The sequence below is a fragment of the Amphiura filiformis genome, chromosome 17, assembly GCF_039555335.1.
Source record: "Amphiura filiformis chromosome 17, Afil_fr2py, whole genome shotgun sequence".
NCBI classification, from domain to species: domain Eukaryota; kingdom Metazoa; phylum Echinodermata; class Ophiuroidea; order Amphilepidida; family Amphiuridae; genus Amphiura; species Amphiura filiformis.
In genome coordinates this window covers 39,427,457-39,440,707 of record NC_092644.1, presented here as the reverse complement: position 1 = coordinate 39,440,707, position 13,251 = coordinate 39,427,457, and the positions used below count along the sequence as shown (strand labels likewise).

Below are 13,251 nucleotides of genomic sequence, written 5' to 3'. Positions count from 1 at the left end.
CAAGTTCTGCTTTAATCTCGAGACAACTTCACCGTGCAGTCTGATTGAGTGTCCCTCACATTTAAAGGCTTAATGTACGATTTCCTTCAAATTTTAAATTTGTCAATATACTCAAAATGCTGAAATAATACTAGTGATAATTATCGGGAATGGTTTCCATTTTGAGCTGAAATAACGAGGTAAACACTGCTTGTTATTTTGGCCGTTTGGAAGTCATAATTTCTTGAATTATGACTTTATGTCGAAGTTTGCTCTGTTTACCTACAAACAGAACAAATTTGGCTGATTCCATGTGATTCCATTTAGGTGCAAGTTGTGACATGTGTAAGCATTACAAATATGCCAAAAAATCAGGTTAACCAAATTCATATACGATCGTACATCATGACTTTAAGCAAACTCACATGCGTCTTGAAACGTGTGCAAATATTAAAGTGATGATAAAGATTTATACCTTTGCCTTCTTGCGTCACAGATTGTTTATGTAGGCCTATTATATACATGATGGAATAATCCTTTGTGTTGATTGTCTGGTTTCAGATCATTTGCATTAGTTTACAGTGCAAACCTACGTTTCCAAGTTGTATACTCTTCAAACCCTGGAAGGCAAACCGGTAAGTTGTTGTTAACCCCGGTCCCCGCACTCCTTGCATCCGCGGGTATTCATGCTTGTCGAAAATTTCGCGAAATAAGGGGTGTTTTCAGATGAAGAAACGCGATTCGCGAAACACGCAAAAAAGGGGTGTTTTTTCAAACCACGTGTTCGCGAAATTTAAAAAAAGGGTATTTTCATCGAGCAGCCTACGCGTTTCTGCCTGAAAAGGGTATATTAGAATTATCGTTCGCGTTTTAGCGAAAATATGGGTATTGTCGAAGGGTAAATAATTCACGAAATCGCTAAAAAAAGGGGTCTTTTTCCCCTAAAAACTTCGCGAAATGAGGTGCAAAAGGGGGTGTTTTTAAAGTTCTCCGACAAGCATGAATACCCGCGGATGCACGGAGTGCGGGGACCGGGTTGTTAACTATTTTCTTGTCAATTAGATTGATATTATGTATAAAAATTGACAGTCTTTTGCAGATGCCTACCGTATATCGGCATTTACTAATATTAGGTATGTCACAGTGGCTGCACAATAATTATGTCATACTGTGCACGCATACATAACAGTGAATCAAAAAGCGCGCGGATCAAAGTTGGCCAATTTTTGAAAACATACATGTAAAAAAACGATTTCCTCGTTATGTTTCATTGATCACAATAATTTGTCTTTTTAATATATGGTAGGTGAAACATTTCCTAAATCACTATCAACTCCGCCGAAATTAAACACTGCCTAGTTTAAGAGTTAAGACCTGTTTTATGAATTTTTTAGATCGTCCATAAATCAATAAGTATAGGTCTCTCGAAATAGAGGACCTAGTACCACCGGTCTGAAATACCAGTGTTTGTTATCATGTATTTTTTTTCCTTGGACAATGAGTGAAACACTTCCCTATACCAATTGAAAACTCGGTGCACTTAGGCAATTAACTGCAGTTTCTTTATTCAACATCACAGCAGGTTCATATTTGACAAAATCATGCTGTATGAATAAAACATAAATAAAACATTGAAAAAGTAAAAATTACATATGCCTAATTAACATAAGAATGGCATAAATATATAATTAGATGTAATTAGCTAATTTGCATAATTAATGACTTTTTTGTGTATTTTTGTTACCAAATGAAAGAACTTTGGGTACTTATGTGTGCAAAAAAACCGCATCCTCATATCATGTACGGTTCTCTGTTGGCATTATTTTTGCATATTAATTAGCTGGACTTAGTCATTTTTAAGCTTTTATTTGTCTGCAGATTGGTCAAAATGGCTAAAATTGTATATTTGGTGGATTTATTACATTTATTCGAGGAGAGATTTTTTAATCTTGTTTTCTTTAACGAAGTCCGGAAAGATATGCAATTAATCTGTGATACTTAAATCAATGCTACCTTTTCAAGTAAGTGTCCGAATAAGCATTACAAATCCCAAAAATTACCATTTTGCCATTTATAGCAATTTGTGGCAGGTTTTCACCCGATTTCCGGGTATCTTCAAGTTGACGTTACATCACTTTGCATTATCCGATTTCAATTCTGTTTTTTGTTTTTTGAAGCATTCATAACGATGATTCAATTAAAAGCGTAAAATAACATGTTTCTGCTGCGCTTATTTTTGGGGTGATATACCTACTAATATAGGCCTATGTCTGGAAATTTAAATCGGCACCTTAAGGTTAATACGCGGGGTATACGATGTATTGTTGGTCGCGGCAGCAGAAAAAAAAGTAGTTCACAGCATCTTGCGAATGATAGTGAGCTTTAGGAAAAATTGCATAGCCCAATTCATAGCGAGCGTGTAGAAGAATTCAAATATCACATATACTTTTGTATAGGTCCTGTGGTTTTTGAGTTATGTTGTAAAGAGGGCTGAAACAACAACACTTTTGTAAAACGTACAGTCATTAACAACAATAAATTAAGCAAGTTTTCAAAGTATATATGATTTGTAGAATGAACTTTTGCAAAACACCAAAGTGTTATTTTTCAATAATATATTTATTCAGATAATGAAAATCGACCAACAATACCTCGTATACCCTTAATGCCCGCCCTAATGTAGATTAATAAGTCGAAGGTAGCAAATCAAGTGCAATAATCATGATAAATAGTCAATATCAAATGATGGCAGACTTGTAGTATTGGGACCCGTCATGAGTACGGGTACGGGTCCGAGCCATGAGTACGGGTACGGGTACGGGTCCCAGACCATGGGTACGGGTACGGGTACGGGTCCCAGGCCATGGGTACGGGTACGGGTCCGAAGCCATGAGTACAGGTACGGGTACGGGTCCGAATCCAAAATAGGGTGTGGTACGGGTACGGGTACGGGTCCGGAGCCATGATTACGGGTACGGGTACGGGTACGGAAATTGGGACTCGAGTACGGGTACGGGTACGGGTCCCAGTATGGGTACGAGTACGGGCCATGGGTACGGGTACAGATATTGGGACTAGAAACATTGTATGAGTCCCATTATGGGTACATGGGTATAAACAAAGCTATTGTAATTGATTATTGACTATTATTTATTGGCTATTATACCTTGCTGTAAATACACTCTTCATTTATACCACAACAAAATGAATTAAACTACATTTCGCACCAACAGAATTAGATAAATTAAGCATATACAACATCTTAATTTGTTGTGTGTGCCATGAGTTGCTGAGACATTTCTATTTGCTAAGAAGTACTTCCATTTACAGAAAATTGTAGAACTGGTTTTGTGGAATTAATCAAGAACAAAAAGAGATTGGTGATGGTCTTAGTGAATCTAGCTTAAATATTTTGGGATGCAACAATCATGCAAACTATGTCTGTGTATTGACACACAGACTGTACAATACTAATTTCAACATACATTTAGCAGTGATATAGCATTCAAGTTATTATTCACCTCAAAACATCAACTGGATTTCAAATTTGATCAAAAATTTGTAGACTTAATTGTCAATATCAAATTTAGTGAAGCCTTTCATGCACATCCACACATCCCAGCACACATCCACCAGATTAATATTTTGCCTAAAGCTCCAATAAATCATAAATTTCTGTAAACATGGTATGGCAAAGGAACTATGTATCATTTGACTCAAATGCACACACTGCCCAATTACATGTGGTGGGAAAATGTAGTTTTTATGTGTGCACTTGTGCTAGGGGAGTGTATTTGGATGGGGAATATTAAAATGATGAATAAAATAATGCTATAATAATGATATCAAAACATGATAACTTGAAATCAGTAGCGTAGCCAGCAGGGGGGGCAGGTGGGGCAGAGTGCCCCCCCCTGACAAAAAATGAAAGAAAAAGTGCCCCTCTGAAAAAAATGAGAGAGAAAATCAGGAGGGCAAAGGAAAAGAAAAAGGGCAAGGAGCCCTTTTCTAGCAACATTCAGGGCCAAAATAGTGTAAAATACAAACATTTTCCGCGCTACGCGCGCAAATTGTAACAATAAAGCCCTTTTTAGCCGGATAATGGGCGAAAATAGTGTAAAATACCATTTTTTCTCGCTACGCGCGCACATCATCCCAATAAGGCCCTTTTCGGGAAGCTCGAAGACATACAGTCTCTATGTATTGTATGATGCAACTGCAATTTTTTTCGTGTGTGCCCCCAAAATTTTATTTTGCCCCCCCTGACCAAGAAAGCTGGCTACGCCCCTGCTTGAAATTCACCACAAACAACAATTTCTTGAAATGTTTTACTTCCAGTTTGCTATTTTTTCTGTATCAGTCAGAGTGTGAATGCTACATGTAGTATACATGTACATTTTGTGTAGCCAGGACTAGAGTTACCTTTTTCAGGGCCCTGGGCCAGGTTACAATTTAGGGCACTTGCTATCTGGATCCAGGCATGTGTTACTCCACACCCAACCCCATCCATGTAACCTATAGTTTTGATTATGTCTATGATCAGAGGACTCAGTGCATGAGTGGAGTTAAGTCAGTTAACAGGCTTGTGAGAAGTGAGAGTACATCTACTCTCACTTTCTTACATGCATGTAGGCAGGCACTGTATGGTATGGTACCCGTACCCATGGTACCCGTGTCCACGGATACGGGTACGGGTACGGGTCCCAGGCCATGAGTACAGGTACAGGTCCCGGGCCATGCGTACAGGTACGGGTACAGGTCCCAGGCCATGAGTACAGGTACGGGTACGGGTCCCAGTCCATGAGTACGGGTACGGGTACGGGTCCGAAGCCAAGATAGGGCATGAGGATGGGTACGGGTACGGGTCCGGAGCCATGGGTACGGGTACGGGTACGGGTACGGAAATTGGGACTCGAGTACGGGTACGGGTACGAGTACGGGTACGGGTACTACAAGTCTGAATGATGGATCATTCTTCAATTCAATGCCGATTTCGTTTTGTTACAGATCTTTCTTTCACTATGGCCGTCAAATCATTTGTAGCATTGTTAATTCTTGGCATCTCCATGACCAATGCTAGACATGTGAAGGTGAATGCAGATAAGTCACCCAAGTTCTGCAATGGACTCGATTGCCCGGAGTTTACAGTACTGAAGCAAACAGATGTAAGTGACCTTTTTCAGGGGGTAGGCAGGATCACTCAAAGTGGGAAATTTTAAGCTATTTTAGACATTGTGTAATTGTAAGAATTATAAGTGCACCAGAATTTGTTTTGCTTCACTTTACTTTATTTCACATTTCTTCTCACTCTACATGAACCCGTCAAGATGCCAAGTTACCCTTACCCTTAGCTTTGGGAGTTTCATAAATACCTATAATTGGTAGTGGGGGAAATATTGGGGATCTGAAAAAGTTTACATCATAAAAGGGATAAAAACAAGTTTAGTGCTTTATAAAGGGGGATAAAAAAAATTGAGAATTGATATTGCGAAGTTTGGCACATATTTGTCCATTCAAATAAAAAAAAAATCAGTTGCTCCAAGCGGTGAGGGGGCAATGCAAGGATCCAGTAAATTATAAAAGAGTCAATGTATACAGGAAATTGGGTGAAGTCTACTGATTAAGAGCCTCCACTGGTTTGTACACGCCACTTTCTTGAAGAGAGGAGGGGTAAAAATTCAGACCTTAAGAAGGAGGATCGAAATTTTTTTAGTTCCGTATAATTATAAGAAGCATTCTCCTTATACCTTTACTCATCCTTATACTATAGTATACGCATCTTTACCCCTATCGTTACTCCCAACCCTAACCACTACCCTTACACTTGCCATCACCATTACCTCTACTCTACTCTACTCTACTCTACTCTACTCTACTCTACTCTGCTTTGCTCTATTCTCCTTACCTTGCTTGATTGTTTACCTCTTTGTTTACTTACATTTCATTCAGGAATATGATATTCGGGCTTATGAACAATCTGCATGGGTAAGCACAGAAATATTGGGTATGGATTTCGATAAAGCGGGTGAAGAAGCTTTTGGAAGACTCTTCGCCTACATCAGTGGCGCAAATGAAGCAAGTAAGTGTGCCATTTTTGTCCCTATCTCAGTGCCCGTCTCGTCCCCCTGGGGAGGAGCACTTAACACAAATGACCATAGGAGTATGATTCCTCCGAAAGACACCTGTTTTTTAAACGGCACAGCTCCGAACGACCCCTGAATTATACCAAAAGCGATAAAAGACCTCCGAAATCGCCCAACGGTTCTTCACAGTCACCATGTGGGTTATTTGCAACCGATTTTCAACCTGAAGGCCATAAAAGACCCCTGGTTACTTTACATGAGTTAGATACCCTTTTACCGGTACGCCTCAGCTCCCAAAGACCCATCATTCTCTGAATTCCGGGGGAACATACCCACCAAGAGATTGTGCCCCCGGCCGGGTGTCTTATCTCTCAAGTTTGATCAGCCCGTAATTATGGTAATCGGCGGACCTTATGGTATCAATACATTTTATTTCGAGAAATGTCTTGTGACATCTCATCAGATCATTCAAGTCAGTCTGAACTATAGACCAGACATGTCAATTTTATTACTCTTAACGTGGGTCTACTTCCCAACTTTTATAGTGGTAAGAGCCTAACAATTCCCGCCGATTACGATCTGAGTAAACTTATCAGTAGCTCGTCCACTATCCATCTGTTTTTCTCCCTCAGCGCGGCCTGTCTCTCATGACTTGCTCTTCCACCCTCCAATGGCTTACCGGGGAGTATGTATTTGGACGGGTCTGTGCGAAAGAGTGGGCCAAAAGAGTAAATGAGTGTTGGAACTGAACACTAACCAGCTTTGTAGGCCTACTTGAAAAAGTCTAGTAAGCCCCTCTGTGCACTGTCAGAGCTGTTTTTTGAGACTTGATGTGTTTGTTTTCATTTAGCTTGTCGATTTTGGGCACTAGGTTGGGCCCTATATACCCCCATCATCTCTTTTTTTTATCTGACTGAGTCCTCTCTGTCTGTGACGTATTAGAGGTCTGTTGTTACATTAAAGAATGAATTTGGAGAAAACCTTCTGATAATTACAAACACTCACTGAGCAGCAAGACCTCCCCTTTTAATCCGATAAGCTGATTATCTATTTGTTTTCATGAATTGGAAAACATTCTTTGATGTATTACTGAGCTCAATCATCTGAAATTACTGGAGCGTGAGCCACCCAGGCTGGTGGCTCAGCATAGTATTTTATCACAGACCCTAGAAAAAAGGGTCTGTGAATTTATTAACAGGTTTTCTCCAAATTCGTTTCCTAATGAGGGGCAAAGATTCAAAATTTCCTGTGTGGTGTGCATCATTTTAGCCCAGTTTGCTCAGTTATAGGCACCTGTAATGACTTCACAACGACTTGCTCAAAAAATACTTTATTACGCGCGAAAATGGCAATTTTACACTTTTTGGGCCCATCGGTTGATACTGTTTTGTTGTGATTTCATTACATTACTTCATAACATGAATGTAGCATTGATTTATTTCGCTTTATCCCACAGAGGAAAAGGTTCCCATGACAGCACCAGTCATCACCAGAGTTATTCCAGGAGCAGGACCAGCTTGTGAGAGCAACTTTACCATCTCTTTCTTTGTGCCTTTCAAATTCCAATCCAATACACCCAAACCAACCGCAGACAACGTGTTTCTTTCGTCTATAGAAAAGCATGAAGCATATGTAAGGTAAGCTTGACACCGCCGATGCAATAAACAAAACCTCACCAATGAAGCCCCTATAGCTTTAAGGGAGTATGTATTTGGATGGGTCTGTTCGAAAGAGTGGGGCCAAAATAGGAAATGAGTGTTTGAACTGAAATCTAACAAGCTTTGTACTTGAAAAAGTCCCGTAAAAATCTAGTAAGGTTCAACTTTCTCTTCTTGTGTAATACAACATACACCAAATTGCGGAATTTGGTCAAAACACTTTTCTAGATCCCCGGATTTTCAGTTAGTGCCCAAACAGCCTCATTCAGTACCAAAGTATATTTATGAGCACATCCTTTAGAACAATGATCAATTTTGAGGTAGGGACCGCTTCAAGGCTTTGCAAGTAGCAGTCTCCTGCAGGTGAAGGAGAGCGACGAAAGTTGGTTACCGTATTGCCCAGGAGATGCATGCGATATAGGTATTGAGGAGCAGTGTTGAACAGACCAAACAGGGAGCACGGGCAAAATGTGAATCCAGTGGCGTAGCCAGCACTGTTTCAGAGGGTGGGCAAAGGGTAAGGAGAGCCAACTTTTACAGGGGGGGGGTGCAAAGGGCTTGTGGATCCCGTTGGTTGTTGGAATAACTTTGAATAAAAATATTCTACACGTGTCATTATATATTTTTAAAAAAAAAGTCAAAGTTATTGCTTACTCATTTTTTAATTGCAGGTCTTTCCCCGGTTATGCAAACCAAGATAAGTACCTGAAGGAAGCCGAAGCCCTGGGCCAAGCCTTGTTGAACACCACCACACCTTACCGCCAGGATTTCTTCTACACAGCCGGCTATGACGCACCATTTAAACCATTTAACAGACACAATGAAGTTTGGTTCTTCGCTGAAGAGTAGTTCATTATAATCATGATGATTAGAAAGTTTAAAGTATAATTTTTTATATCATTGAAGAATATAGCAATAAAATGTGTTGAAGAACATCGTTACAGATTGTTTTCATTTGAATTAAACCAGTTTACCACATTACAGTGTCTTAAGAAGAATGTTTTGATTTTGAAGTATTATAATTTAAAGTTTCATATAAACGTCATTCATGCATAGACTGTAACAATAAAAAATATACAATTGCAATTTCGCTTTTTAGAAAAAAAAAAACCATGGCAACAATATGCAGTGGAATTGGTAACATCTTGGCTAATAGAAAAACTTCACTTGGTTTCTTTACTAGTTCGGGCTCAAACGCTCTGCTTATTTAATTGAATCGTCCAGAAAACCACCTCACGCATATCAAGCTTGCATCACGTAAAATCGACTTTCATGATTAGCAATTGCATTTTTGCTTTTAGAAAAAATAAATGAAAAGGGGTCATGGCGTAAATGTGATATGCAGTAGAATCAGTAAATATCTTAGCTAACACATCAACTTGACTTGGTTTCTTTCCTAGTTCATGTTAAAATGCTATGGCCGATTTTACTTTATGGACCATTTTTTGCCATGTTCGCACATGTCAAGTTTGTACCGCGTAAAATAAACGTGCGTGCTTATCGTCAAAGATCTCAGAACAAAAGCAAAGATTTTTCATGTCTTTCACATAATTGACATCAAATAATTTGACTTTTATTTCAAATTTATAAATTAAAACACCATTTTCAAATGCCCAATTGTTAGTAAACTTACCAATCTTAAGAGCACACCGATCAGATGGTTCATGATTTAACTCAATTCAGTCAAGATACGTAAGTCGACCAATTAAGATGTTTTTGGGCTAACTTACACAATTGTCTCTATCTTTGGTTGTAGACCATTGATTTTATTGAAACAAAGCTAATGTCTGAGACGAATATACCTCGTCTCAGGCTTATGTAGCAGCTTTAGAAATTACCTTGACGACCAAGTAATATTCAATACAATCAATAAGTGACATGCCTCATACTATTTTCTAAATTGGTATATATTTTTTGTAAAAACCTGTACATAAGCCACAGCTAAAATACAAATATACGAGTCCATTAATGATGAAAGACGTCTATATTGTGTGTCGTCCTCCTTTCCTTCCTCTCTCTATTCCGTCATTTAATTCCCTTGCTCCCTATTATTCTCAGTTTCAATAAAAAAAATTCTGTTCCACCATTGGCAGTTTCATAATTTGCCTAAAATGATGAAAACTAGGGTCATACGAGAACTGGTACAAAGTCTAGTACGAGGGCAGTAGCGTAGCTGGAGAAGGGGACAAATATACGGTATGCTGAAAAGAAAAAACAAATAAAAAGTCACAATTAAATAAAGAGGGGGGGGGGGTCCAAAAACCAAATTTCGTCCGACTCCTTTTGCCAAACCGTGAATCTAATACATCAGACAATGCCAGATCAATGCGCAGCACGCGAAAAAATTAACAATTCCAAATTGAGTATATACAATTGTGTCCTAAAATTCCCGGTATTTCGAGCCAGTGTAACAAACTTGTCTCCCCCTCCCTCCTTCCTCCGGTCAGTTTGCTTTTAGTGGGGTGCAGGAGTCCGCGTCTGGCGGAAGATCAGGGGACAGAGCCTCCGGAAGCTTATGAGCTCAGGCTTGGAAGCATCAGAGCTCATCAGGAAAGCTGCCCTATAGCACGCATATTAATGATTTTACAGACTTTAATAGATGGAATTACAGATCTGATTCGAGATGAGAAAAATTTCTGTAGGGCCGTTTCGCTGATCTGCTCTCACAATGGGTCTACTGGGACTAATGCGCGAGAAGCGCGTTGAAATTTGGCATTTTAATGCTAAATGGGACCAAAGGGTGTTAATTTTGGGTCTAAAATAGATAATAGGAAGATGCAAATCGCAAATTTTGTCCCAATATTTCTGTCGACTGATGCTGATGAGACAGAGCAGAGAAACGATTTCCCTTTTCCTTTTTTTCTGGGATCTCCAGGGGGTTTCACACCCTACACCTCCATGGCGACGGCCCTGGATTGGACCAAATTGGATTTAAATAATAATAAAAAAAAGCTATATAAAGAAATTTTAAAATGACGAAGCTGACCAAAATTTAAAACGGAACTTACATAGCGGAGATCATCAGGAACATGAAGGAAAAAATAAGAAACAAAAATGAAAACATGCCTGGTATTAAAAAATAACAACAACAACAAAAAAGATAATTCAGTACGCAAGAAATTACCTTTTGTCTTATACAAGCCCGCCGTAATTGCTATCTTCAGTAGATAGTCAACATGATAATCATTAACAAAAGCATTGAAGATAAAGACAAAATATATAGCAGATATTATTAGGAACATGAAACAAAAATGCAAAATATGGCTGGTATTAAAAACAAAAACAAAACAAGCAAAACAGAAAAACAATGATGATTCAGTACGCAAGAAATTACCCTTTGACTTATAATATATATTATAAACTCGCCGTAATTGCTATCTTCAGTAGATAGTCAAAATAATAATTGTAAAAATAATATAATGATAAAAAATATAGAGAGGTATCATTTTCTTTCTATGCCCAAAATGCTATCTTGAGAAGATAGCAAGCAAATCAAAAAACATACAAAATGATAATGTTCCAAAAACATTGCCTAACACGCATTCTAGATGATGATTCAAAATCCCGGGGGGAAAACGCGTAACGGCTATAATACGCGGATTTAGGGTTTCTCTACCGGAAGTCAATTTGTGCCGAAATTCCTTCCCTAACTGCAATAAGCGTTTTGCATAACAATAGATATAGTTCGGATTCGGAGGTTAATCAATATTCTTTGTTATGCAATACGTACATTGCATTGTGGGAAGGAATTTCGGCACAAATTGACTTCCGGTAGAGAAACCCTAAATCCGCGTATTGGCCGCGCGTTTAGAAAAAAAAATAGCCACTAGACCGAATGCAAAGCTGTAAACAAATGTTGAAATGACGAAGCTGACCAAATTTTAAAACAACACTTATATAGCAGAGATTATCAGGAACATGAAAAAAAAAGCAAAACATGGCTGGTATTAAAAAACGAAAAATAACTAATAAGAAAACAATGATGATTCAGTGCGCAAGAAATTACCTTTTGTCTTATATAACCTCGCCGTAATTGCTATCTTCAGTAGATAGTCAAAATAATAATCATAAAAAAATCTTTAAAGATAAAGAAAAAAATAGAGGTTTTAATTATTTCTTTATTATGCTATCTTCAGAAGATAGCAAGGAAAGCAAATAACATGCAAAATACTAATGTTCCAAAAACATTGCCTATCACGCGTTCTAGATGATGATTCAGTACGTAAAATCCCGAGGCAAAATAGACTACTCTGTAGTCCACTTAACTTGCCATTGTGCATACTCTGGATATTATATTTAAGCTTAAAACTCTGATTTAATTAATGTGTGCACAATTGATAGATTTTCACAACTGATCTTTTCAGTCACCGTACTCTCGCTGTTTGTTAGCTTCCCAAGTGATTTTTAACTCGGGACTTTCGCGATTAATACTGGTAGATTCTAAAATCAGAATTGTTCAGGATTGAAGTGCCAATATAATTATGACATTATGATATGCTGCATTCAATAATATAAGCCTACGTACACTTTACTTTTACCGTCACTAATATAATTATATGAACTTTTTCATAATAATTTATAGTATTTTGATGTAATAAATATCAGTATAATTTCGAGTTCAACTGAATGCTTTTATCATGATTAATAACATGCTTTTATTTGTCAAAAATCGACTATGGCATAGTCTAGAGGCAAAAAAGCTATAATTGGCCGCGCGTTTAGACAAAAATAGCCAATAGGCCGAATGCAAAGCTGTAAAGAAATGTTAAAATGACGAAGCTGACCAAAATTTATCAGGAACATGAACGACAAAAAAAAAAACGAAAAAAACAAAACAACAACAAAAAAGAAACAAACAACATATAAAACAATGATGATTCAGTACGCAAGAAATTACCTTTTGTCCTATAGACCCGCCGTAATGTGCTGTCTTTAGTAGATAGTCAAAATAATAATCATAAAAAAATCATTAAAGATAAAGAAAAAAACAGAGGTATCAATTATTATTTTTCTTTGTAGGCCGAAAATGCTATCTTCAGAAGATAGCAAGCATCCAAAATCTAAAACGAAACTTATATAGCAGAAACTATCAAGAACATGAACGAAAAGAATAAGAAACAAAAATGTAAAACATGGCGAGTATTAAAAAAACCAACAAAACAACGAAAAAAATGATGATTCAGTACGCAAGAAATTACCTTTTTGTCTTATATAAACCGACCCGCCGTAATTGCTATCTTCAGTAGATAGTCAAAATAATAGGCCCTAATCATAAAAGTATTCATTAAAGATAAAGGCAAACATAGAGGTATCAGGTATTAATTATTTTCTTTGTAGGTCCAAAATGCTATCTTCAGAAGATAGCAAGCAAAGCAAAAACATGTAAAATAATAATGTTCCAAAAACATTGCACACGCGTTCTAGATGATGATTTAGTACGCAAAATCCCGGGGTTAAACGGGATTACTTGGCCGCGCGCTTAGAAAAAAAAATAGCCAATAGGCCGAATGCAAAGCTAGGCCCTATAGGCC

The 13,251-nt window shown here is 37.9% G+C and overlaps 2 protein-coding genes across 2 annotated transcripts in view; both read left to right on the top strand.

Moving 5' to 3' along the window:
* Positions 1 to 614, top strand: part of LOC140137767 (2'-5'-oligoadenylate synthase-like protein 2) — a 64,593-nt gene extending 63,979 nt beyond the window's left edge. The window contains exon 5 of the mRNA XM_072159534.1: positions 541 to 614. The gene's annotated coding sequence lies outside the window, so the exon portion shown is untranslated. The remainder of the gene's footprint in view (positions 1 to 540) is intronic.
* On the top strand, positions 543 to 9,697 carry LOC140137769 (heme-binding protein 2-like). The gene is made up of 5 exons (XM_072159536.1): positions 543 to 614; positions 4,987 to 5,144; positions 5,929 to 6,058; positions 7,519 to 7,699; positions 8,392 to 9,697. Exons 2-5 carry the CDS (start codon positions 5,001 to 5,003, stop codon positions 8,567 to 8,569), a joined length of 633 nt encoding a protein of 210 aa, XP_072015637.1. The 5' UTR covers positions 543 to 614; positions 4,987 to 5,000; the 3' UTR covers positions 8,570 to 9,697.
* The last annotated feature ends 3,554 nt before the right edge of the window (positions 9,698 to 13,251 follow it).